The sequence below is a fragment of the Fringilla coelebs genome (genome assembly GCF_963513975.1).
Source record: "Fringilla coelebs genome assembly, chromosome: 14".
Classification (NCBI taxonomy): domain Eukaryota; kingdom Metazoa; phylum Chordata; class Aves; order Passeriformes; family Fringillidae; genus Fringilla; species Fringilla coelebs.
In genome coordinates, this window is record NC_140040.1 from 16,277,661 (window position 1) to 16,303,085 (window position 25,425).

At 43.9% G+C, this 25,425-nt stretch overlaps 1 protein-coding gene across 2 annotated transcripts in view; it reads right to left on the reverse strand.

The window, feature by feature from the left end:
• Positions 1-15,870, reverse strand: part of ADAMTS18 (ADAM metallopeptidase with thrombospondin type 1 motif 18) — a gene marked incomplete at both ends in the record, with an annotated part of 76,164 nt that extends 60,294 nt beyond the window's left edge. Inside the window, 3 exons of one of the 2 annotated variants that reach the window (XM_084214877.1) lie at positions 13,349-13,665; positions 15,524-15,602; positions 15,709-15,870. In XM_084214877.1, the coding sequence (XP_084071003.1) occupies positions 13,349-13,665; positions 15,524-15,602; positions 15,709-15,861 (549 nt within the window). The remainder of the gene's footprint in view (positions 1-13,348; positions 13,666-15,523; positions 15,603-15,708) is intronic. The other variant, XM_084214876.1, reaches the window with a different exon arrangement.
• Positions 15,871-25,425: the final 9,555 nt, after the last annotated feature.

Here is a 25,425-nt window from a genome sequence, read left to right on the forward strand (position 1 = left end):
GCCCTGTGATATTCTCTGAGATCTCAGGAAATGGGAAAATGCAAGTGGCAAAAGGGACGGTAGTGTCTGAAAGCAACTTTGTATTCTATGCGATATTCTTTGTATTAAATTGGTCCAAGACAACAAAATATCTATTGAACAGATGTTGCCACTATGTTAAACACTGCAGGCCTTCTGACTGAAATAAAGATGCAGTGAAGACAAGGGAGATATTTGTTGACAGCTCAGAATGCTGCAAAGTTACAAAGGGATGGTTAAAAAAAATTGTATCAGCAGAAGATTTAGGAGGCAAAATTTCCTAAAGCAGCCTGACCTTGTTTCTGCAATGAATCTACTGAACAGTAGGTTAAGCAAAGGTCAGGTTAAGCACAGGTTAAGAAAAAAGCTCCAAGAAGAGGAATGTGCTGCTAGGGTCACAGAGGCTCTGGGACATCAGGGGAGAGTGTGAGAGTCACAGACACTCCAGCCTCCACTGCAGCTCCTACTCCCAGGGCCTGAGAGTGCTCTCTGCTCCATCCTGGCAGCTCCAGGAACCTGAGCTGGCTGCACAGCACAAACAGCAGGGACAGAGGGGCTGCACAGCTCAGCCAGCAGTGACAGAGGGGCTGCACAGCACAAACAGCAGGGACAGAGGGGCTGCACAGCACAAACAGCAGGGACAGAGGGGCTGCACAGCTCAGCCAGCAGTGACAGAGGGGCTGCACAGCACAAACAGCAGGGACAGAGGGGCTGCACAGCACAAACAGCAGTGACAGAGGTGCTGCACAGCACAGCAGTGACAGAGGTGCTGCACAGCACAAACAGCACTGACAGAGGGGCTGCACAGCACAAACAGCACTGACAGAGGTGCTGCACAGCACAAACAGCAGTGACAGAGGGGCTGCACAGCTCAGCTGCTCCTGCATCTGAGCCCTTAGCCAGGAATCAGAACATGCTTGCTCTGCTCAGAAGCACCACGTGAGTGGAATAATTAGTACATCAAAGCACCCAACTCCCAACAACAGGAGATAATTTGTCTGCTTTCATAAGCAAGAACTAGAAAAGTGAACATGAAAAGTGATAAATGTGGTCTTCCCACTCCGAGTCTCTCTGAAGCTCCGTGTGACCTGCACAGCCCCTGATTTATTACACTCAGATGGTATCTGCTCTGCTGGAGCCTGTCCTCAAGCCCCATCCCTCACAGTGGCATATCCCCAACTTTTCCCCAACATAATCTGGCTGCTCAGTGGCCTCTGAAGGGGCACAGCCTGCCCCAAGGTTATGGGCTGATGGTAGTTCAGCCCTCCTCATGCCTACACACTTTCCTCCTGGAAGTTCCACGTGCTTTAGTGCAATCCTGCCACTTCCCAGTGAGGATTTGCCCAGCTTAACACATCTGACCACAGCCTTGACTGCTCCTGCAATCCATCTGGGTCATCAGTCAGTCCCTCCACCTTTTCTTCCTTCCAGGTGGTAAGGCAAACAGAGGAAAAGCCAGAAGGAGCTCTTGTGAAACATTTCCTCTCTTCACAGCATGTTACAGCACACACTCCTCCCCCTGCAGAAAACCAGCAGTGTTAATGCGCTAGAGAAGTAAATTAGGCACAAATAGCACCGTGGGGAACTTAAATATTTTGAGTGTGTACCATATAGTCAGGAAATGCCCACCCTCTTCATCTGTTAGGAACAAGGAAACCGAAAGCTTTGTAACTTTAAACTGCCCATCAGTTGCTGTGGATCAGGCAGGCATCTTGCTGGGGAGAGGGAGAACACACAAGAGCACTGGCAAGATAAGAGAGGGTTTAAGCTACACTGCCCATCCTGTCAGAATAGATTCAGCCCAAGATTTCACATTTGATCACCCCTCTCCAGGGCTTCTCTTTATACACCTCCACTGAGCCTCTGAAAAGGAGTAAAATAGGACACTGATCATAATTTTTCAGATTATTTATACTAATTCTTACAAGATTCACCAATCTGAAATAAAATTGGTTTGGTTTTTCAATAGCAAATTAATTTTATAAAATACTTTACAGATTTACAGTGACTTACTCCTTTAACATATTTTAACAAATAATAAAGGAAGTAATGTGAGACTCATTCACATGCATCCTCCACATTATAAACTTTTGCAATAAACCTATACCCTCCATTTACTACAACAAACTACAACAACCTTCTCTTTAAAATGCAATTCCTTTCCTGAAAGAAGCACAACAGTGTTGCTTTAAATCATAACAATAATGATTAAACAAGATTTTGAACAGCAGAAAAGACTACAGCCAAACACAGCATTGTCATGTGTGCCTCTATAGAAAAACAAATATATTCATATTTCAGATGCAGTGGACATGGAATTGCACTGGCTGTTGCAAGGTAAAGATTTAATAAAGAGCAGGCACCAATTCAGTGCATTGGTATAGAAAAGAATGTATCAGTATATAAATTCTTCTTCCTCCTCATTGGCAATCAGGTCCAAAGGCTGAGCTGTCATTAAAGGATGTGCAATATCCATGGAGATATTGTGGAGCGTATGGGCACCATTCTGAGCAGGCTGATGGTGGGCAGGAAACATTCCCAATGGGAAACTCTCCCCATCTTCTGCTAATCCTGACACAGGAGGGGGGCTGTGCAGGCAGAACAACCTTGGCTTTGCACAAATGCTGGCTTGCAGAAGACAGGTCTTCATTCTCTATGAATAACATTTCCTTCTGTTTTGTTTCTCATATTAGAGTGGGTTCCTGACTTTCCCAAACTGTAGTCTTTCAAATGACTAAATAAATAATGTGAACAGCCACAACAAAAAAATATACTATTCCCTCAGCCCTCGAGCTATTTGCAACTAATTTAGTGTTGTGGTGCTGTTCTGAGCACCAGAAAGCTAACTTTCAAGAAATGCTTGGAAAATTAAAACAAAAATAAACTTCTGATGGCACTACAACCCAAAAGCTGGGAACCTGTAAACAGAATCAGTGCAGTACTCAGAGGCCAAGAGCACAGTCTGGCACATTTTTGTTCATAGCTTTAACTGGTAATAGATGGCAATATATCAGCCCTCTCTGTCTCAGCTGCTGGTCCAAATTGCCCTGTCCTTGGTATTTCATCTATCCCACTGATGGAAAACACAAACCTTCGTCACCACAGCATTATCCTGATGCTCACAGCCATGGCACCACCTGCACCCTGTTCTGTCCCTGGGATCATTCATGGTCCTCATTACCCAGACCTGCAGGGCTCTGTGCCTCAGGCAGCTCAAATGACCACCCAGCTCTCCCTGGCAAACACAGGAATCAATTAACCATTTCTGTAACATGCTTCCCTCTCTGCAATTACTCAGCTTTCCTACCATGAGCAGGAGATGAATGAGGTCTTGTCCCCTACAGGTGCCCTGTGGTGACACCTGATAATATTCCCTCACAATTTCCCAGCCCAAAACCTGCCAAGTCCATCTCCTGTCTAACAAGGACAACAGGCCTCAAAAGGTACCATCCTCTTTTATTCCCATCACCAGACTTGACTTTATCAGGACTGGATTTGGGGTAGGCCACATAACCTCTTTACATTTGCTGGTGGCCTTGCATTTTCTGGTGGCCATTGTGCTTCCTTTGCTCCTTCTCTCTCGGGATGCTCTGGCAGCACAGTGGAATGACAGCACTTGGCACCAGGGCACTGAAACCTATCTGGCAACTGCAGGCACTACATGCCAAGCCCTTGGGTGCACTTTCTAGCAGTAGTAGCAGCAGTTGACTCTCTGGAAAACTGGCTGAGCTCCTGCCACGTCTCACTCCTGGTCTGAGCAGTCCATGAGAACAGCAAGGCTCAGCCTGCAGATGGGGTTTGCCCTCCATCTAACTTCTGATTCAGTGAAATCTGATTATACAGCACCACCCTGGAGTATGTCCAACGAGCATTTCGGGGTCCGCCAGGAGCAACAGACACGTTTCACTTTCCTGATGAGCCAGCGGTGCCTCCCCTTTTCAAAATATCTTGCTAAACCAAACAGCAGTTGCAGCAGTGTATCCCAAAAAAATGGGGTGCCTACTGACTCAAGGGCCAGGATGGTGCAGGAAGGAATAAAAGACACTTCCCAAGGCCAGGTTTAGATCCAAAGCAGTCAGCAGAGAACTTTTTACTCAGCACAAGAAGCTTTAGATGGAGCCCATCAACCAGGGCAGCAGAAATCAGCAGACATCAGTAGCTCACTGCTGTCTCAGCTTGGAAACTCTTTTTTCCTGCTCCTCTGCTCAAGCTTTTGCTGCTTGGGGTAGGATAACAATCCCACCACCAGTATGTGATGTAGTGTAAAAGAATACCCATATGGCCTCCAGTGTGGAGAGAGCCAGCTGACAGAGCGAGCCCCAGCTCCTCTTGTGGCAGACTGGTCTCCACAGTGGTTGCAGAGATGTTTATTACAAATAATGAGATGCAGAGCAGCCTAAAAGGAATTATTCCTTATCAGAAAATGTAACAAAAAAGTGAAAACGTGACAGAAGCATTTTTCTTGTACATGCCATAATCATCCACAGTGGACTGCAAAACAAAAAACATCTCTGCCCTAGTCCAAGACTGTTAATTTAACATTTAATTTATATTTGCATCTAACAAAACAAGTACCATAGGTTTCTGTCAAGTGTTAACAAAAAAATGGCAGTGGGTAGCCACATCATTAGAGAAGTTTAAACTTTCTTGTCTGATGCTGCATTACAGCATTTTTAGCTATCCCTCACCATGACCAGCTTGTACTTTACAGCAATATTAATTTGAAATATTTCTTGAGGTTTAGTCTAGCCTAATTTTAAGGCCTACTGTTTTGATGACTTCTTCCTAAAAAAAAAAAAAAAAAAGCGTGGTATAAGACAGGCCTGGTCAAGAAAGAATTATTTTTAAAATCTTTTAAAAATCACACAAAGAAAAAGAAAACCTCTTTTTAATTTCATGACTTAGAAAGAACTGATTACATTCTGGTGTTACATAAATTCTATATCTCATGGCAAGGAAAATGTAGGTCTGAAGAGTAATCAATGTTTCATTAGTTTGTGTGCTCTGCCCCAAAATATAATATTACGTTCTTAAATTAGTCAGAAGCCACACTGCGCTGCAGAGTATAAAAACAAAAGTGAGGGCTCAAGCTAGGTCAAGCATATTTTGTATAAGTCCATTAAAGATTTCATTCCATTAATATTAATAAAGATGTTGAGACACAAAAGTCCTTCAATTAACATATATTAGGCAGGCAGGCACAAGCATTCAAGTGATCCCACTGTGAACAGCAAGAATCCAGCCCTCAAAGAATAAAGCCCCAAGTGTGCTGTGTACAGAGTGGGGCAGCCTGAAATGCAAATGCCCAGGGGAGTGAAAAGGCAACACCCCATTGTCTCTGCAAGCAAATATCACTTTATTGCCTCAGCTTCCTCTTCTCTTAAGCAGGTTTGCTCTGGGCCTTGTTATTGCAGTAGGAATAACTTCAAGACCTATTATCTTTGTCATCCAACTTTTGCCTTTTACCATTTTTTGGCAGTCACTAGCTGGGCAGCCACATATGAGATTCAGGAAAAGGGTTTTCATCTGACTGTAGAAGTTGTTTGCAGATTTCCCCAGCTTATGAACTAACATTGTAAAAAAAGAAATTAACTTGCCTGCTCCAGAAATCACTCTGGACAATAATGGTTCCCACGGTACCAAGCTCCAACCATCAAGACTCATTCCCTCCCATCTGCCCTGATTATTTGACATTTCTTCACCCTCATTCTTGGTGACTTCCGAGCACGATAAACAATAAAAGGTTACTGATGTCAACCCATTGTGTGCCAGGATGTTGTTCTCATCAAACACAGAGCAGAGCCAGCACTGAAGCTTAATTAATACATGTTTGTAAATTGTGCTGAGCTGCAAGGCTTTATGATTTCAGGTTTCTTCTGTAAATGTTTACCTCAGAGCTTTAGTCAATGCTCCACTGTCTGAACCCAAGACAAGCTCTGCTTCCATCAGCTATTCACATAGCTGGTCAAATCACTGTCAGAGCAAATCAATAGGAAATTCCTTTAGCATACAGTAATTTGTGGTAGACCTGCAGCAACAGAATTGGGATTAAAATGGGATAAGAAAAGGCAAGAAAGAACCAACATTTCTGCTCCCAGTGACATGATCAAAAAGACAGAAGAAAACCTTGTTTGCAATGGAATTATCCGTTAAAATTCAATTCAGATACCACTTAAGGGCTAGTCAGAGACTTTTGAAGACAAAATAAGTGTTTTTTGGGAAAAAAAAATAAAATTCAAGTCTGGGTTTCAGCTGCTAAAACTCACTGTAGGTCCACTGCCAGCTCTCACTGCAGAGATAATTAAGTTTAACCCCGCTCCTGCCAGCTCACTGGGAGAAGACCAGGACAAAGTGAGGCACACAGAGCTCCTGGAAAGCAGGTATTTTCTAGAAAATCCCTAGCAGGCTCTATCTCTGTAAGTCAACAACAGCGCTAATGCCCAGGAGAGAATGAAATCAGATGCAAAGGGCTCTGAAGTGATCTTGAGGAACTGACTGGTATATCATGGGCATCACCACCGTGGATGCCTTTATTTAGCATAGTTCCAGCTTTTATTTTGATCCATGTGCTGCAAATTTCCAAACCACAGGTTTTAGACCTCCAATCTTCCCTCCTGTTGCAGTACTGCTCAGCAGTCCCAGTGATCCTCTCTTTCAAAGAGTAAAGAACCTGCTGTACATCAGGAAGACAGACCCTTCCCTGAGAAGCTGCAGATTAGAAAACATTATCATAAATATCTTGTGGACTTAAGCACAACACCGTAACTAACAAAAATTTGAGGAGCCAGAACACGTGAGGGACTTGTGGAGCTGGTGACAGAGCTCCCAGTGAGCATCCAGAGTAGTTACAACCCAGCAGCCTACAGTGACTTGGAGTCAACTCCCAAGGGAGTGCAAGTGTGCCACAGAGCTGTCACCACCCTCAGGGCTCTGCTTCTGCCCAGGGTGAGCAGAGAACAAGCTGGGGAAAACAGCACTCTTTAAGGAGAGTTTTGATGGCACCATTTGTTCAAATTAAGTGAATTGTGTGGGGGTCAGGGCACAACCAAGATGCTTCTGTGCTTCCCACTCCTGTGCCGAGTGTCAGGTACAGAACTCCAGGAGCAGGCTGCTTGAGCTGGACTTGAGCTGCAGCTTCACAGACTGTCATTGTGTTTTGGGTAAACAAAAGCCTTTACACACCAGGTCTGCCAACCTGGTGTCCTCCTCAAACACTTCCAAAGTGGAGGAAGAAAAGGGGAAAGACAGAAATAAACCCCTGTTTAGGTTAATCAGTGACTAGAAGCTTCTATTAGTTATTAAAATCTGCCTCCAAAAAGAGAACTATTTGTGATGTGCAGCAGTTCCCAGCTGTGCAGAAGAGAATACACTGCCCCTCAGCAGCAGAGATGGTGCAGCCTACATGAAAATAGTGGTGCTGAAAATAAAAATCCTCACGACATCAAAGACATCCTGTTATGAAGGGGTCACGTCTGTGCAGGCAGGTCATCCACTCCTGACCCTCACAAGGGCATTTGTCTAAAAGCTTCTCTCTAATGGACTAGGCAAAGTGTGGGAACTGGGTTTAGTGGGAAGGCTTTGCTACAGCAAGAAAAACACTGATGTTTCAAGCATAGATAGCAACTACTGATTCCTTTGGAAGTGATGATAAGACTGCTGCTTAACAAGAAGGGCCGGGATGAACTATCTCTGTCCAAATGGATACTCCCTGTTTCTGGAAAACCACTCCAAGGGTTCAAGCAGTGGTGCCCACAGAAGCCTGAAGTTTGGTTGGAAATACACCACTGAACCCTTTATTTTCACACTCTGCTGCCAGCTGAGCAGTGACAGAGCAGGCACAAGTGACAGAGGACCAGCTCCTGCGGACACTCGAGAGCAGTTGGGCAACCACAGCCTGCTGTGCTCAGTTTCCTCTATGCACATTCCAGGGTGTTTAACATAAAACAGGAAGAAATACAACTTCTACATTAATCCTCTTTAATTCCACTCCTTACCTATCAGGAATCAGTGGTGCCAAAACACCTGGGATAACACAGCCTTTGTCTTGCAGAGCTAAAGGCAGAGTTAAACAGAAAGCTTATCAGACAGATATGGAGAAGGTTGATCAATAACCTAATCACACAATTCATCACCAGTCAGGTCAATGCTGAGACCAGAAACACTGCCTCATATTTTTCTAATATAACCTAAAATATCCTCAAGAATATGACTCTTTCCCATTGTCATCTCATTTTCCTGTAGGGATTTTTCTTATTTTCATATTTACCATAATATGGAGTAATGGAACAATAATGGAAAAACCTTCACCAAAATAGTGGACAAAAGGATGATCCTGTAAAGCACAGTTTGTGTTTTATAAAGGATGGAGATGCAATAGTGTGTGAATACAAAGAAAATCATAGAACTCCCATGAAAGAAGCTGTTCATGCTGTGCTGGTACAATGGCAGAAAATATAGGATGTGTGTATTGGCTTCAGGGTGGACTAAAAACACCTTTAAGAATGAGAAAAACCTCCAGCTCTGTACTTAGCTTCTCCTCAAGGTCCCACTGGGCCAAATTTTGTTGTATTTTTACAGCTGTCAATTTCTAAAGGACCCTCATTGCAAACAGCAATTATTCTGTACTTTCCCCAGCAGTCTGGCTCAACGAGTTTAATGGCAGTTTGTCTGCCTAAGAACCTTGGGATTTGTCTCAACATATTTAATTGGACTTAAAGTGTGAGCTCTAGGAATAGGAGGCTGCTGTTAGCATCAACTTAAATAATGCTAATACCAGGTGCAATTAAAGGACTACAAAGAGTGGGTACATGAGCTGCCTGGCCTGCTTGCCTCTTAGGTGGTCAGGCTGCATCAAGAAGCTTTAATTTTGTGGCTTCTTTGATACATTGAGCAAAGCCCTGCCCTCAGACACACACACCTCCCTCCACTGAATTAATACATCTCCTGTTTATCTCTCAGTCTATAACCCTTCTTGTCTAGAATCCTCTGACAGCTCAACGAGTGCAACATGATTCATCCCTCCCTCCTCCTTCTCCTCCTTTGACTAGACACTAATAAACATAACACAGCTTGAGACAAGAGGCTCCTTATAATGACAGATTCAAACACATCTTGCCAAAACCAGAGGAGGGCACCACTACCTCTGACTGAGGTACACAAATCAAAGGGAGAGAAGAGCCCAAACCCACCTCTGGTGTGAGCAGGTGCAGCCTCCCAGGCCTCCCTGCCAGTGATAAATTTGGCCTGGAAGATAACACTGTGTGTCACATAAAGGACCTGAACTGTTCCACTGAACTGAACTTCCTTTTTCTGACCCAAAATACACACACATCATCCCTGTGACAGAATGGCAGGAGAGTTCCTTATGCTGGATAAACACATCTTTCCTCTGGGCACGCATTTTGTACTTGCTCTAGACCCTTCACCTGTGTCCTGCAGCCCACAAATGCTGTGTAACAAACCCCTCATTCATTAGGGCCACAAATTGCTATGTTGTGTACTGGATTATAAACTTGTTTGGCTTTGCCAGAGTTCATGTTCACAAGGGGAACACGATTTCTGCTCCCAAAAGCACAGTTACAAATTACTTTTGAGAATGTCTCTACAATACAACTGGAGACCTCTGAGGTTCTGTTGTGCTCTGCCCTGATTTACTGTGTGACTGCAAACAACTCACTTTATACAGGAGATTCTGTACACATAAACCTGAGGTAAGGAGACAAAAACTGGCCCGTAAAGAGAGGCAAACAACACACTGTGATGGGAAGGCAGCAGTAAATCTTTTAGATGCCATCATGGAAGCAGAGTTTAAGATGGTGAACACACAACAGATCTCCTTTCTAATGCAGATTAAATAGCACAAAGTGGATGAGATTGGGAAAGGGGGAAAGAGGTAGGAATATACACAACCATACTAAGTCTTAAAAAACCAATTTCTTATTCAAGGAGGGGCCAGCATAATCTCATTCAGAAAAAAACCTGAAAAACCACGGTAGTCTGTGGATTTGGTACAGTCTGCCTCTCAATGAGCCACCTAAAGGCAATTATAAGGAATAATAGATTGCTAAATAATAACAGTAATAAAAATACAATTACAGTAAATAAGAATTAGCTCAAATCAGGATTTGGGAAAAAAGGTTGAATGTGGAAAGAACAAACAGTTTGAATTGGAGAATGCAAACAGGGGATGAAGCACCAAGACAAACCAGTAGCCTGGATATACCAACTGGGAGAGCACAAGGCACTGAAGGAAACTCCAAAAAGTCATGCAGGAATAAAACAGGAGGTTTATTAAATGAATCATGAAAAATCAGTGAAGAAAGGAAAAAATTTTGCATTACTTTTTATTTGGGACACATTAAGATGATGCTAAAGAGAGAAACTAGCTTTGCATTTACTAACATAAACTCATTGTCCCAAAGTACAAGAGTGAAAAAATGATCCCAGGGAGTGAGAATACATTAAAAAATATGTGAAAAAAATTATAACTTCTGTAGAAAGGAATATATCATGTTCTCCACAGAAGGTCCAGAACAGAGTTTTCATTTACAAAACAAGTAAGAGCACTGGGTTTTTGCTGTATAACAATGCTCCAGCAAGCAAAGGATGCTGACTGAAGCAGAAAAAGGGCAGAAGACAGAAAAAAGCAAGTTACCATTTGAAAACTGAAGCACTTTGATGATGAAAAGAGGCAGCACTCACAGTAAACTTGTGCATATTCTCTTGAAATGCTCACTTACTCTAATAGAGACTTGTTCAGATAAAGATCCAGTTCTGCCTTCTGACACACCAAGAAAATTGTGTTGACTGATGGAAACATTTGGTCTCAAATCAACAAATCAGCATAAAAACGTGGGGCCTTCCTGTCAACTAAGCCATTAAAATGTAATATACACACATCTCTTAACAGATCTAGACCAAAGCAACAAATTCTTGCTCCTTTCCAGTGTTAAGTTAAGGTCATCCTGCCTAACAAACCATTTCATACAGCCTCTCCCCAAAGTCTCCTCTGCAGGCACTGGCAGATAACAGACAGCTGAATGACTGAATACTCTAGGTCATCCAAAAAATTAGATCAAAGAGTCCCCGTAGTCTATTGAAATGCAATTGCTTCCAAATCACATTGTGGTGTTCCAGGCTTGAAAGAATGGGTCACTGCAGCTTTATTGTAGAGAAGCTATTGCTAATGAAAGGAACAATGGAAAGATTAGTGCTACCAACCATATAGAAGAAACACCACTTTCGGTTTAATTGCAGTGAACAAAGCAAATAGGAAAGAAGGGCAACCAAGTGACAAAAGTAGTTGGTGCAAAAGGATATAGAAGCTATTCACAAGGTTCTCTTGATCAGAGCACAGCGTCCAGACTTAACATATGATTACTGAATTTGGATCCCAGGGAAAAGTGACGTGGGTGTCATTACAGACAGCTGACGACATCCTTAAGAGGACAGCCTTGTAAACTGAAAGACTCAGAATCCTGTTGGTAATTTGCCTGGGATTCATTAGGTGCACTGAAATTAATAGATGGATAGGAAGAGAAAGGAACAATTACACGTTGGAATACCTACCCTACAGGAGATTATTGCAAGTAAAGGTTTACTTCATTTGCCAGTTTGAAACAACAATTGAAGGCAAAAATCTATTGAACCTTGAAATTAATTTTAAACAGAGATTCTATTTGTTGATAGTATAGGTACTTCCATAATAAGTTTGTTCATACCACAATATTTATTCTCTTTTGATCAGTTTCTGGATCTTTTCTAAGTGAAGTTTACCAGTCATAACAACCTCTGTGTTGAGACAGTGGTAAAAGATCCATTTCATTCTCAGTTAAGATCACCACATTCTGTTCCTCTGTGACCTGAGGCAGGCTTGAACCTTCCTTCTCCAGACAAGACCTGACAAGCCCAACTTCACTTAGCTCAGAAAGCATGTTAAAAACCAAAATGTGGCCAAACAGAGATCTCCCAAACTGTACCTGCTGTGTGTAGGTAGAGCACTTCCCATAGCAAAACGACAAAATAAGGCAAGGAGTGAAAACAGGGTATTTTTCTGGGTAAATCTGATAAAAGGTGGCAGTTGTTAACACAAAGCTTCCATTAAAACAACTCAGCACATTTGGTAGTAACAGTTCAGCATCACAAACACAACTTTAAAAGCAAGAGAAAGTTTCAACCCACTTCCTGGCACCTGCTCCAAACTCACATTTGCAACTGTTCAAATGAACTGTTAAGATTCCTCTAACTTGATAGGAGAGGAGAGGAAAAAAAAAAAAAAGAAAAAAAAAAAAAAAGAAGCACAGCATTCAAAATATAACCCAGACCACTTCAGCCAGTTATCAACAGCCCTTCCTAATGAACAGGCTTCTCAAGTCACTGATTCCAGTTTCAAAGGAAACACTGGCTGTCTCAAGTGCTCCTTCTTTGGTCCCGTCACACAGTTTAATAGCCCTCAGAGACAAGTACCTTTGCAAAACAGATTTCTAGAGGGTGACCCAACATATCCTCTGGACCTTTAGTCAACCACAAAGCACACAGATGACTTCATAGACTTCCCACTCAATGTCACTGCCTTCCTCTGCAGCCATAGCAGACTGCTTTGCAATTGCAGGCGATTAAGCTTTAAAAAACATCCTTAGCTATTCATTCTGTAGACAGTTCTCCTAAATTACATCAGTAAAGCCTTCTCTGCAGGCAATGAGCACCATCAAACATATTTAGAAAAAAATCACCTGTGAATAATGATTTTTCATGGACTTGGCTGACAGCCATAAATGGAAAATACATAATGATAATATTTAACACATTCATAAGAGAGCAACTCATCAAGACTTGTAAACCCAAATAATGCTTGAATTATCAAAGGAAACGAAGGGAAGTTTGTTCATAAGTCCTGCCAAGCTAGGAAATTCACCCTTCCTTAAATTAGTTGACGAACCTAGGTATAATATTGTTTTCTCACAAGCTTCTGGACTGGATTTTTTCCTTTATTCACCACAGTTCACAAAGGCAGGAAGAACTTTTACTTAAGAGTGAGCAGAAATGTAGAAATGATCACAAACTGTAACAAATTGCTATGGGATAATTACTAGGACTACCAGCTAGTCTTGTTTTTGTTCCTGAAAGACTGTCATCAAAAATTACAGAGGTTTGATGCTGTCCATTGGCTATAACGAAGTCTCTTCTGTTAAATACAATAGCAACTAGTGATACCAGAAAAATCACAAAAGGGTTCATGGTGTCTTGACTATTATATGAACCGCATACCTTCAGCTACTACTGCACGTACAAAAATACTTTTAATGCTGATTTGTTTTAAATAGACACTTACCAAGCCTACACACGTAGATATTGCTACTGAAGAGGTGCTATCATTCCTTATAAATCCCTGGTAGAAACACTGCTCAATTTCATGGTCCTGAGAATCTGACACTCCATCTTTCCCGAGTACCTGGACAATAAAACTGCTGCTTAAAATGGTCGAAGGTTTAAGCTCTAAGTGAAGTTCCTGTCCAAATGCTGAAAATTTGTAGTGCAAGGAACTCTTTGAACTCTGAGTTGATCTCTTTCTCCTAGTACTGTGCAAAACATCGTGTGAAATGTACGATCCGCTGGCATCCACTCTGACAGGTGTCACAAACACATAATCTGTAACGATAAAGAGTTGGCCATCAGCTCTGGCATCCCACAAACAAGGCACTCTGACAGGGTATCAGGCACTTCCTATGGCATGGAGCATTGCCTCCTTTTGGGGCTGCCCTGCAGGCTCTGTGTGTGCTGTCTCGCCTGCATAAATTCACCCCCGTGAGTCACAAAGGCTCCCAGCCTGTGTTTGTTTCCTTTGTGCCCCACTGAGAGGCACAGACTAACTAGCATAGCTGTGAACATTCCCACAACTGCTCCTCTCAAGACATTTGTCATCACCAGCAGATCTGTAGGTTTTCCCCTCCCCCTGTATTAATTGTTGTCAAATGTGAAGGCCACTCCGGTTTGAGAGGCTTTTCCCTTCCCTAAGAATGCAGCAAATGTTGTATCACTGTAGGAGTAGCTATGACTGAGACCTTGCAGAGCTGTACCACTTGTTCAAATGGATTAAAGGATTAATTTATTAATGCCTTAAATGAGTGAGACCTCATCTCTTTGTAGTGACTTGATTAGACTGGGTTTCAAATTGTAACTGACCTCCAGCAGAAAGAGATTACATCCTACCTAATAACCTTTAGTCAGCCATTGCAAATTGCATGTCAAAGAAGTTTATTGTTTTGGATAAAATATGCAAAAAAATTACGCAACTATTTTTGAGGAGAGCACTCTGATCTACTCAGAACCACCCAAAAAAAAGGAGGGTGAAAGAGGCCATAATTCAGCTGGCTGTACAAGCAGGTGCCTCACTTGCAGTACATTACCATTGGGGTTGACCTAGCCATGCAGGGATTACCTGTGTCCTGGAAGAAGGGTCTGTGTTTTAGCTGTTTCCTGAACTAGGATCTTCATACCCATTCCTAGTAGCTTAAGGAATTATGCTGAAAAAACTGCTTCCCTACCCCATTTGTGAGCTGTGTTTCTCTGTTGACACTTAGAGATGTCCATGCACTTGACAAACAATTAATTTCTCTTCCTAAATTGAAATAGCACCATCAATAAAGAAGAAAACCCCCTCTTTTTTGTGTTCTAACAGATGTTGCAAATCTCTCAATCAATCTCTTAGCCTGAATAGACTTTATTGGACACACATTAGGCTGAAAACGTAACCACTGACAGGTTGCTTTTCCTTAGACAGTGGAAACAATACATCAAGAGCTTTCACTTTCCTCGAGTGGTGTTAATCAACGGCAGAAGTTGAGGGCGCTAAGCAGGCTGGTGGCCAAAAAATGCAAGCAGCTGCTGGAGAGAGGGAATCCCCCAGTGAGCAGAGCACAGGGTGCAGGAGGGGTTTCCTTTCTGCACCCTGGTGTGGTTCTCTGCTGTACTTTGTTTCTATTCACACACAATACAAAGCATATACTGCACTTCAAAAGTCCCAAAGCCATCAGCATCTACGTGCTAGTCACTCCAACCTGGGAACAAACAGCTCCTGAGCTCCCACTCACACAAGCCCTTTCTCTCCTGGTTTTCCCCCCCTTAGCCTGCATTGCACAGCTCCTCCTGCTCCCCCACACAAATCTTTTCATTACTTTTCTCACTGCTTCCACAACAGACACGTGAGGTTTTGCTGTTGTGGCTACACACACATTCATCTTTCTAATCGCACATGGAAACGTGGATGTATTTACCATCTCATTCATTTGCTTTGCTGCTACATATTGTTCCTTTCAGCTTTAGCACACAGGGCTTAACAAGTTAATCCCTGCTCATGGTTCACCATCCCGCAGTAGCCAGCCTGCTTGCACTTTATGCTCCCTAAACACTGCTACTTCCCCCCCTCTAAATGTTCACCCCACGAAAAGAAATTAAAAAAAAATCCATGCAAATGTTCACATAGAGACATAGAAAGAGCTATACAAACCATGAGTCAATTCACTGATGCTGTCACTGGTTAAAGCTGCTGCATGAGACATGCAACAGAGGCAACACAGCTGAAGGGTCTGCAAGAGAAAGAAAAAATAAAAGAGAGAAAGAGAAAAGGAGTATCGGGCGAAGTTTCCTTGACAAGGCAAGGCAGAAAGACAAGGCACCAGAAACCGCAGTAACCTGGTATGAAAATACACTAGGCGACTGCAAAAGAAAGTGCTCTCGACCTGCCTTTACAGTGCTTCCGAGCCACGGGAGAGTCTGGAATTGCATGGAGCTGCCGCCGAGAATCGCAGCAGGTAAAGTCCAGACGGCCAGCAGGAGACAGTCCATGTTCCGCCGCGCACCTGGCGAGCGCTACCTGCTCCCCGAAGCGTGCGGCGGGCGCGCCCGCCTGCCCCGCATGGTCACCTGGGCGCTGCCCCGCAGCCGCTGCGGCGGCCGGCGGAGCGCGGGGAGCGGCGCCCAGGTGAGCGCGGCCCCGGTGCCCGAGCGCTTTAAGCCCCGCCGCCGCCGCCGCCGCCGCCGCCGCGGGGCAGCGCTGCCTCCGGCGCCGCGTCTGGCGCGGCCGCACCCGGGGGGCGAGCGGGGCGGGCGGGACCCGCGGGGCGGAGCGGGGCCGGGCCGGGCGGGACGGCGGGCGGGAGGCACCTGGGGCCGGGCACGGCGGAGCGGGGCCGAGGGAGCCGCGCGGGGCAGGGCAGGGCAGGGCGCACCTGAGGGGATGTGCAGACAGACAGCGGGGGACCTGCGGCGCGGGGCAGAATGGGGGGCCGGCCCGCAGGGGATGGGCAAAGGATGGTCGGGCTGGGAGGGATCGCGGTGGATCGGCTGGTCCTACCACGGTCATCCCAAGCACCGGGCACGGGGTTGTCTCAGGTTTGGACAGGTTTGGACAGGTTTGTCTCAGGGTTGACAGGTTTGGAATGTCCCCAGTGAGGGAGACTCTGCACCCTCTCTGGACAATCTCTTCCAGTGTTCAGCCGCTGCACAGGGAAGTCCTTCATGTCCAGGTGGAACTTCCTCGGCACCAGTTTCTGCTCATGGCCTCTTGTCCCATGGCTGGCCACCTCCAAGTTGCACTGGCTCCATCCCCTTGGCACTCCTTCTTCAGACTCTTCATATGCTTGGCACTATGTCTTCATACATTGATGAGATCCCCTCTCTTCACAAAGATTCCATCTCTTTACAGAGAGAGTTCTGGGAGAATGCTGGGGGAGCACAGTCCAGGACAAGCCACGCAGCTTACAATACTGACTTGGAGACAATGTGCTGTTATTTTCTATTCTTTTTAAAAGTTGCATCATTGGAAAACAAAGAAACAAATCACATGAAGATGAAGGTGCCTGGGAAGTGAACACAGCTGTGGCAGGTACTGGACACTGATGTCCATCGAGGAGCTGATTTCACACAGTGGTTCGCACAAACTGAGCCAAACACAGCACCAGGTTCTGCTCCCAACCAATGCAGTTGTGCCATTACACACTCCTTTCTGCAGAAAACTTCAGGAAAGGATCAAAGATCCAAATAATCTAATAGCAAACAAGTATTGAAGTGGATGGGACTGGTCCAGGCTGGGAATACAACACAGAACTTGTTTCTGATGGTTTTGGCTGCGTTTGGGAGAAGGGTCCCTCACCTGATCTCCCTTTTGTGCCAGACAGTTTTCCAGTATGTGTCTCAGTCTAATCTCACTCAAAATCTCCCTTGTCCCACAGTCACACAGTGAAAATAAACAGTAGCAGTGTCAGATTAAGGTGCCTCCTTGCCCCAGTTGGCGCAGGAGCTGGAGAGCAGGATGGCAGCTGAGGTGAGGTGGAGGTCATCTCCTCTACCTGCCCCCTTCACCAGGAGTATCATGGTGACTAGTCTGGGGCAGTGGATTAGAGAGATCTGAGATATTTTTGCTTTTAAAGAATTTCCTGCCTTTAAACATTAAATAAATTCCCAGGCGTGGAATTTGTCCTTCACCTCTCTCCATTTTCCAGCAGCTTTTACATTATCACCTTTATTATGATAAAGTTTCAAAATCTTTTTGTCACAGCACACCTGCCACCTCCCACTGAATGTATTCAAATGAAAGAGCTGGCCACAGGTTTATGATGGTCCCAGTGGAGTAGAACGTATAAAATATGCTGTGCATGGCAGATAATAGGAGAAAAAATATAAAATTACTGGGCTGTAATTTTATTATCAGACCTCAGCACCCTGAACAGACAGACCTGACTGTTCTCAGAGTACTTGACCATGAAAATTGACATTTCATTTGCTGTGAGGGGAGAGAAATAAATACAATTCTCTAACAATTACAGGAATCGTTTAAGAAATAAAACCACAACTTTCATCATCAGCTGTGCATCACTGAAAGGAGGTTTGCTCTGGGTTTCTGTAGAGCTAAGATTTCACCCTGGGGATTTATAGTTTCTGGGTACGATCAAAGAAGAAGAAAAAAATGTGACACTGCTTTGCATGACTATAAATGACATGCATCTAAATTTGAGTTGGCATGAGGCAGGGGACCCCAACCTTTCCTGGCCTGTAGGCAGCAACACTGATCAGTTAACATAGGCAGACAACATCATCCTGTGCTCCCCAAGTCAATCAAGATCCCAGCCGTGATGGCCATAAACATCAGAGAATCCTGCAAGGCAGCTCGTTCCATGTGCAAACACACCAAGAAAACATCAGTGAAAGCTAAAGCCCCACAGCCAGCAGTGGAGTAAACAATGCAGTCAGAGGGGGGCTTTCCTCCCCCCTCTCCCCAGCAAGTCCCACCTCAGATGACCACAAACACAGATTTCCTCAGAGAGAGCCATTACCATACTGCAGCCTCATTGGGCTCTATCCTGCCTAAGCTCCCAAGCTGGCTGCTCCCACCAACTTTTTGTGCTGATCAGTTTTATCAGGTTCTTAATAGGTCATTATTTTCCCCTACTCATTTGTATCCATCTGTTCTAATTGTTTTCTGCCCATGTGAGAAACTCCTTTATTGCCATGGAACTGTGCAGAGCCAGTAAAGGTTGTCACTCTGGAGCAGCATTACCCTGCAGGCAGCAATAACCTTCTTGGGGAGGGATCTCCAGAGTAGAGGGATCAGCCACAGACCCAGACTGGGGAGGTCAGGATTCCTCTCGGAGCTGCAAGGCAGAGCAGGAGGTTGCTGCTCCACAGCAGCAGTGAGTTACTGTTTCTCTTCCCCCACACCGAGGTCCAAGAGCAGAGCCCCAGTTTCACCAGGATGTCTCAGCCCCCTCTCTAGACCACACCTGCATGCAAAGTGTCTGTCCAGTGTCCTGATGTCTTCATGCAAAGATGTTAGATGTTCTTGTTTAGACCTGGGAGCATACCACAGAAAAATGATTACTATTTTTTAGGAGTCTATTTCTAATTCTTAATCTTTCTTTTCCAATAAACTTTCCTAGATTTTTTCCCCAAGAATGATGCTGTCATGGCCATCATGATAGAGTCAAACTGCACACAGAACTCACTCAGCTGTGGCTGTCCCATCTCTGCAATTACCCAAGGCCAGGCTGGATGGGGCTTGAATCAGCCTTGTCTGAAGGAAGGTGTCCCTGCCCATGGCAGGGGTGTTGGAAGGAGAGGCCCTTTCCCATCCAAACCATTCTGGGGTTCTGTCATTCTGTGCTTACTGCTCACATGACTGACAGGCATGCAGGAGGAACAAGCCCTGGACTAAAACACCACCATGTTTGTTTTGCCATCTCTCTTAGAGCAACTCTTCATCATGTGGGACATTTGTGATCACTGACCTGGGAGAACAATTCACAGAAGACAGAGAGCTGTCAATCTAGATAATCTTTCAGATTTATTTGTGTTTAAAATTAATTTGTATAATTGATACCACAGTTAAACCACGTATGGTTGGATGACTGGACACAGAGTACTTCCAATGGGAAATGGTGCAGGGAGGGCTCATTTTAATTGATATTCAATGAATGTGCCTAGTAGAATCAGAGCAGAATTTTCCTTTGCTAACTCAGCATTGAGTTTCTGCGACTGTCCATTCCTCCTTGACCATTTCTGGGACCATTTCTTGCCAAATTACATACTTGTTGGGTTACTCAGGATACATGTAAGCACTCCATAGGATTCTTCCAGCTCCATCTTTACCCCCTCTATGTTTATCCTCACGATGGATTTTCCCTCTTGTGAGGCACAGAAGCCTTTTGCCTTCAGTTCTAGTGAGGGATGATTAACCACATGCTGGGTGAAACTCTTTGCATAGACGTCTTCTTAGAATCCCCTTTACAAATGACTCTCTTTAGAATGAGCTGGTAGTGTTTAAAACCCATCAGTTTCATCTTTGTCACAAGTTGAAGAGGCCCTGTAGTGAAATTATGCTCCAAAGTTGGTTGTGCTCCATACTCAACACAGCAGCTAAGGAGGCTTTTCTTTCTCATTACATTTTTCATTCAATAACCTCAAGGCATTTTATGAATTTATATAATTTGTCTAAAGAGTTCAGCAGCTGTTACTCAGTTGAAGCAGGATGAGACCACTGGTTGAAAAATATGAACAACTTAAAAAAGACCTCGGGGAAGGGTTCCTGTAGATTCAGTGGAGTTGCAGGGATGTGCTCAGCTGGTATCAAATCCCACTGGCACATCCATCTGTACATTATCTAAACCCATGCCACACTATACAATTTGAGGCCAAATCAGCCAGCCGGTGTGTCTGACCACAGCTCCTTTCACTGGGTGGGTTGGAGAACCTGAGAAGATCATCTCTGTATCCTCTCTGCCAGAAAGATCCTTTGTGCAGAGAGGAGGCTGTGAACAGAGAGAGTTGGAGCCCCTCAGGTTTGGGACGAGGGCACATCCTGACACACTGAGGGTCTGAGGACACAGCCCAGCTTCCCCACAGCTGCAGCACCTTCTGCACTTGCTCTGACTGCCACAGAGCAGGGTTATAAAGTATTAGACAGTGCTGGAATGGCAGCTGACAGGAGATCTGCTCCTGCACCGTCCTCTTTCCCCCTCCACCCCAAATTTTAAAAGGCTACTCTCATAAATAGAAACTCCAAGGACTCCTTTGTCTACTTCCACAAAATCTGAAGCTGACTACAGTGTTCTGAGGAATGGAAAATGCTAGTCTAGCATGTTCCCAAAAGCATGTTTCTGCATTTCTAACCAGTGTTCAGTTTACCCTGTGAGCTACTGGAATAGAGTTGCTTTTGTGTGATGGTTAATTGCATTTTTCAGTGACACGTGGCACGGGCTATACCATGCCACTGGTTATTCTGTTTATGGGTAACTATATTTCAGCTGACATGAAAACTCATAAGTAACAAAAACACATACTAGTTGACTTAGTGTAGTTCCTCCATTAATTCCTGATCCTTAAGGACCTGAAAGTTCACAGAATGAAATTCCACTGTCTCACCAGTTTCTCTATTAAATTCTGCTCTCTGCAGCTGCCCTAAAATATGGTGTTAGGACAGAAGTCATATCCTCAGCTTGTCCCTAAACCCACAGTTTTCAGTTTGCATCCTATAAAGTCTGGCAAACTCCTTGCAATAAAGAGTAATCATTGTGGAATAGGTTTCCACCACCACTTACATTAATATTTTCTGTCAATAAGCCCCTTAATTCAGTTCACATAGCTTTTTAATCACAGCCCCCGGAAAAGGAGCTCCATCCAGCATTCCTGTTGCACCCTAACCCCGTGAAATCAAAGAAACAATGTTTACATTTTTTCCTCACCCAATTTGCACGTAGCACTGGGCTGTGATAGTCCCAAATAAATGCTTTTGATTACAAATATTAAACACAATTTTCTGCTTACATGCATTTCTCTGTATTGCACAGCATGTCCATCCTAATTTGATTAGTTCTACACATTTATTTGTGCTAGCTGGACATCCCCTTTTCTGGCATGGAGTATGAAGTTCCAGCTATCCTGCTGACTTGTTGCCATTGTCCTTGCTCTGTCCTGCGACACAAGAGATTTGGGCTCAGGAGCGGAACTAAACCCACCTTCCAAGCAATGTTCTGCATTTCTCCAGCCGCCTCTGCTGTAGGCTGGTGCTTAGATTTTAGAACAGATTAACTGACTTGCATTTCTAGTGTCACCAGCAATTTTTTGGAAGGGGGAGGGGAGACCAAGGAAGCAAGACAGACAACCTAAAAAACTTTGCAAACAGCATTTGCTTGGCTCGGGTCCAAACGTCACAAGTGGCTGCCACGGTGTCCCGACCACTCTGTGGCTGAAAAGTGAACAGGGGGAAGCTGCAGCTCAGTACACGGGGGCTCTGTCACACACCCAGACTGAAATTAAATGAAAATGTCCATCACTAATAGAGGAAAAATAAAAGCTGTCATTGTGGGTGGCCCGACGAAGGCTTTGCAAGCACTACATTTTAGAAGAGTTTTCCTGGAAGCATGCCAAGGGTAATTAAAGCACAGGTACCTCCAAACTCACAGAACTCTAATAAAAACAATTATGCAGTTTATAATGTTGTGCACGTGCCAAAATTTGTATTTATACAATGGATCAAAAATGGCACGGGAGAAACTGCGCAGTCCAGCAGGTTCAAAGATCCACTTTGAAAATGCTTTTTATAAATTGCGATTTGCACTCTACCCGGAAGGCTGGGCAGCCTACAGAGTCACAAAGACACAGTTAAAACCCCTGCAAATTACTTCTAAGACACTAGGATTGGTTTCAGACGTACTCTGGCATCACGTGCAGGAAGGAAAGCTCAGGCCCTGCTGCAGTCAGCCAGCATCTGCACCCCAGAAAAGGATAAACCAGGCCAAGAAACAAAATCCATATGGAAGTTTCCACCTCTGTCTTCCATGTTAGGAATGTATGAGATTATTCCACCCCCAAAACAAATGGCATCGGGATGAAATGGTTCCTCATTCATTTCTTATGGGTTCTTCTTTTCATGTCTGTAATATATATATTTGTTTCATCCAACAGAGACTAAAAGTTTTGCTTTTCTCCCCCATTCCTGGTAGTGTTGCTTCATCACACCCAAGCCTGAAATATTATCTTGCTTTTTCGTTTTATTACTGGACTGGAAAGGTAACTTCTGCTGATGTGACTAGTTCCCACAAGTCCTGGCATCAGTTTGAAGGTAAGATCTCTGATAACAATTCTCCAGTTAGTTTCAGGTTGGGAGTCTGAGTTCTGGGATGAAAATTTTGGGAAATAATTTTCCACAGTAACAAGAATTCACAGCTCCAGTTGGCATCAAGAGGAACTGAACCTCCTGAGCATTTCTGAACATGGATCCCTGTATGCTTTTGAGCAACATACCCCAAGAAGAATGTTGCTGGGAAGATTTAGTCTCCAGTCCTTTTTAAACGTGTTTCTTCTTTTATTTGCTGCTCATTTCATGGGCCAGGCAAAGAAAATTGGCTTCCCTTTTCTCTGAATTTCATTATTTGCAGATTTTTTTAATACAAGATAATGCTTCTTTGGCTGGCTCCTGGGATTCCTCTATTAAAAACTTCCCTCCCTTCTCACATCAATGAGCCTTTGTTTCTTCAGCCTTCTTGCTGGGAGCACAGATTGCAAAGGAGCTCAGGAGCCTTTTCAGTCCCTTCTGTGGAACAGTTGAGGCGTACTCACAAGTCCTTTGTTTTACCATTCTCAATTAAGTATCAGCCCATTTCCTATGAAAATTAGGTGGTTTTACTTCTGGTACAGTGTTTGTTCATCTTCTCCTGGTAGGTGTCAGCCCAGACCCACCACCTTCATGTCCTTCTTACCCGAGCTGGACTTCCCTGGGGGAATTATAACTATAGCTTGGCAAACAAAGAGGAAAAGGTCTCCCACAGAATTATGGAGCTGTTCCATATTTGCTTCTATAAGAAAAGGCTTGCAGCACCACGCAATACTGTACAAAGAAGGTGTTGTCTAAAAGATCTGCACAGATACTCTGTTTGCTGTGCACTGAAAGACTCTAAACTCCTGTTCCATAACAAGGGTGGGATTTGTGTCAGACACTGGAACGTGGTGTCTTTTGAGGACCAGAGCTCATTACTTGAGGACTGCACTGCACCACAATGGCAGTGAGCAATCACAGCTTTGGATAAGGGCATTAATTCCCTTCCAATTGCTTTACACTCTTTCATCAGGAACACAAGGCCCTTGTGACCTACCTTTTATTTTTCTGAGAAGAGATTTATTTTTTACCACTAATCTTTATGGCAAAAGATGATGAGAACAGATGAAGAATATGGTAGCAGTAGCTGTAGAGGATTCCTTGAGCTAGGTGCCGAACACATGCAGAACAGAAAACTGGTCCCTATCCCAAGAGCTCAGCTTACTGTTTTTAATTTACCACAGCCTTCTTTGCATTCCTAATTTGCAAACAAAACTATTCCCCGACTGTGGTGTTGATTTCCAAACTGATTTCAGCCTGCTGAAGAATCAAACAGCTGTTTTACAAACTCAGTGTTGCACCAGTTGCTGTGACAACATTTAATAATATCTTACTCTGTGTGTGTGTGTATAGCGAGTGGAAAGTGTTTGATTTTTGCCTGTTTTCAATAGAACAGGATGTTGGGGAAAAAAAGGAATTAGATCATTTTATGTTGTATGCACTGTAACACTGAAATCATCAGCTCTTATTAAACTGAATTTAGTAAGGCAAGAGTTGGGCATTTACAGTAGCATTTCAGGAAAAGTGCTGCAGTGGAGCATAGATAAAAGGTAGCTAAGAGGGTGATTTTTAGTTCTATTACAATAAGAGAAATGTGGAATAGAATATTAATGAAAATTGGAGGCCTGAATGTTGAGGCTTTCCTCAGCAAACCCTTATGTACAAGTCTGTTTATGTTTGCTGGGAGGTGCCTCATAATCAAAATCCTTCCCTTCCTTGCCTTGAAGGAATAGCAGATACTGTGACAATGCTGTTGTTTTGCTCCATGGATGAGCTCTTTAAGACTTTAATAAAAGTGATTTCATGGCCATTTCAATCATTTTACTTCTAATGAGAGCAGGAGTATCTTAGCTTGAATTTAAATGAGATTTAAACCTCCTTGGCAGGGCAGACACAGCAACATTGTGCTAGAGCTTCATAACAGGAACTCAGACTGATTAGTCTCTTTGAGGGTAGCTTGATCAGTTTTTCCCCATGCTTCCAGGATAATTGTACTGAGTCTAGCAGGAAGAACCTTCCTGGCTCCAGCTCTCCCCTTCCAGCCAGCCAACCTCATGGAATGAAACTGGAGTCCCATGGCAGGACATGCACAGTATCTTCCAGAGAAATATGGAAGGCAGCATGTCAAGGCAAAAACCATTTACAGTCAGAATTCTACAACTGACGTTCAGGACTTGAGTTATCTGGGCCTATTTTCATAGTCCAGTAGAAAATAGAATTAAAAGTAAATAGAAGAATGGGACAGTTTAAATATTCATTAGATTGACAAAGCAGTTTTATTTTTTATGGCCTATAAGAGTCTAAGCTTCAAGATTTATTTTTTTCAGTATCTATCTTTAGTTTCCCCTTGACTATATATATATAAAAACTAGTGCCTTGTTCATCTGTAATCCCACACTCAGGGTGTCAAGACACAAATGCAGCTCCCATGAGTCGAATTTTCTCACTGCAAACTGAGGAAAATGGGCAGTTAATTATTAAGTTTCTGTTTTCCAGATACATTTTTTTCTGCAGCCTGTCTCATGACAGTATAGAGACAAGGAGAGGTGAATGCAGATGGGTCTGGACGAGTGCCAGCCATCTGGGAATCCTTCACAAGTACCTGAAATAGAAGCAAGGTAGGGCACATTGAGGTGAGAGGATTCCAGATTCTACCTGAAAGCTCTGTAGGTGGCCTAAGGCCACTTGAATCTAATCCAAAACAGGCACCTGGCTCTGGCCTGGATGCCTGCCAGTTTCATAGCATATTCTATCCCTGAATT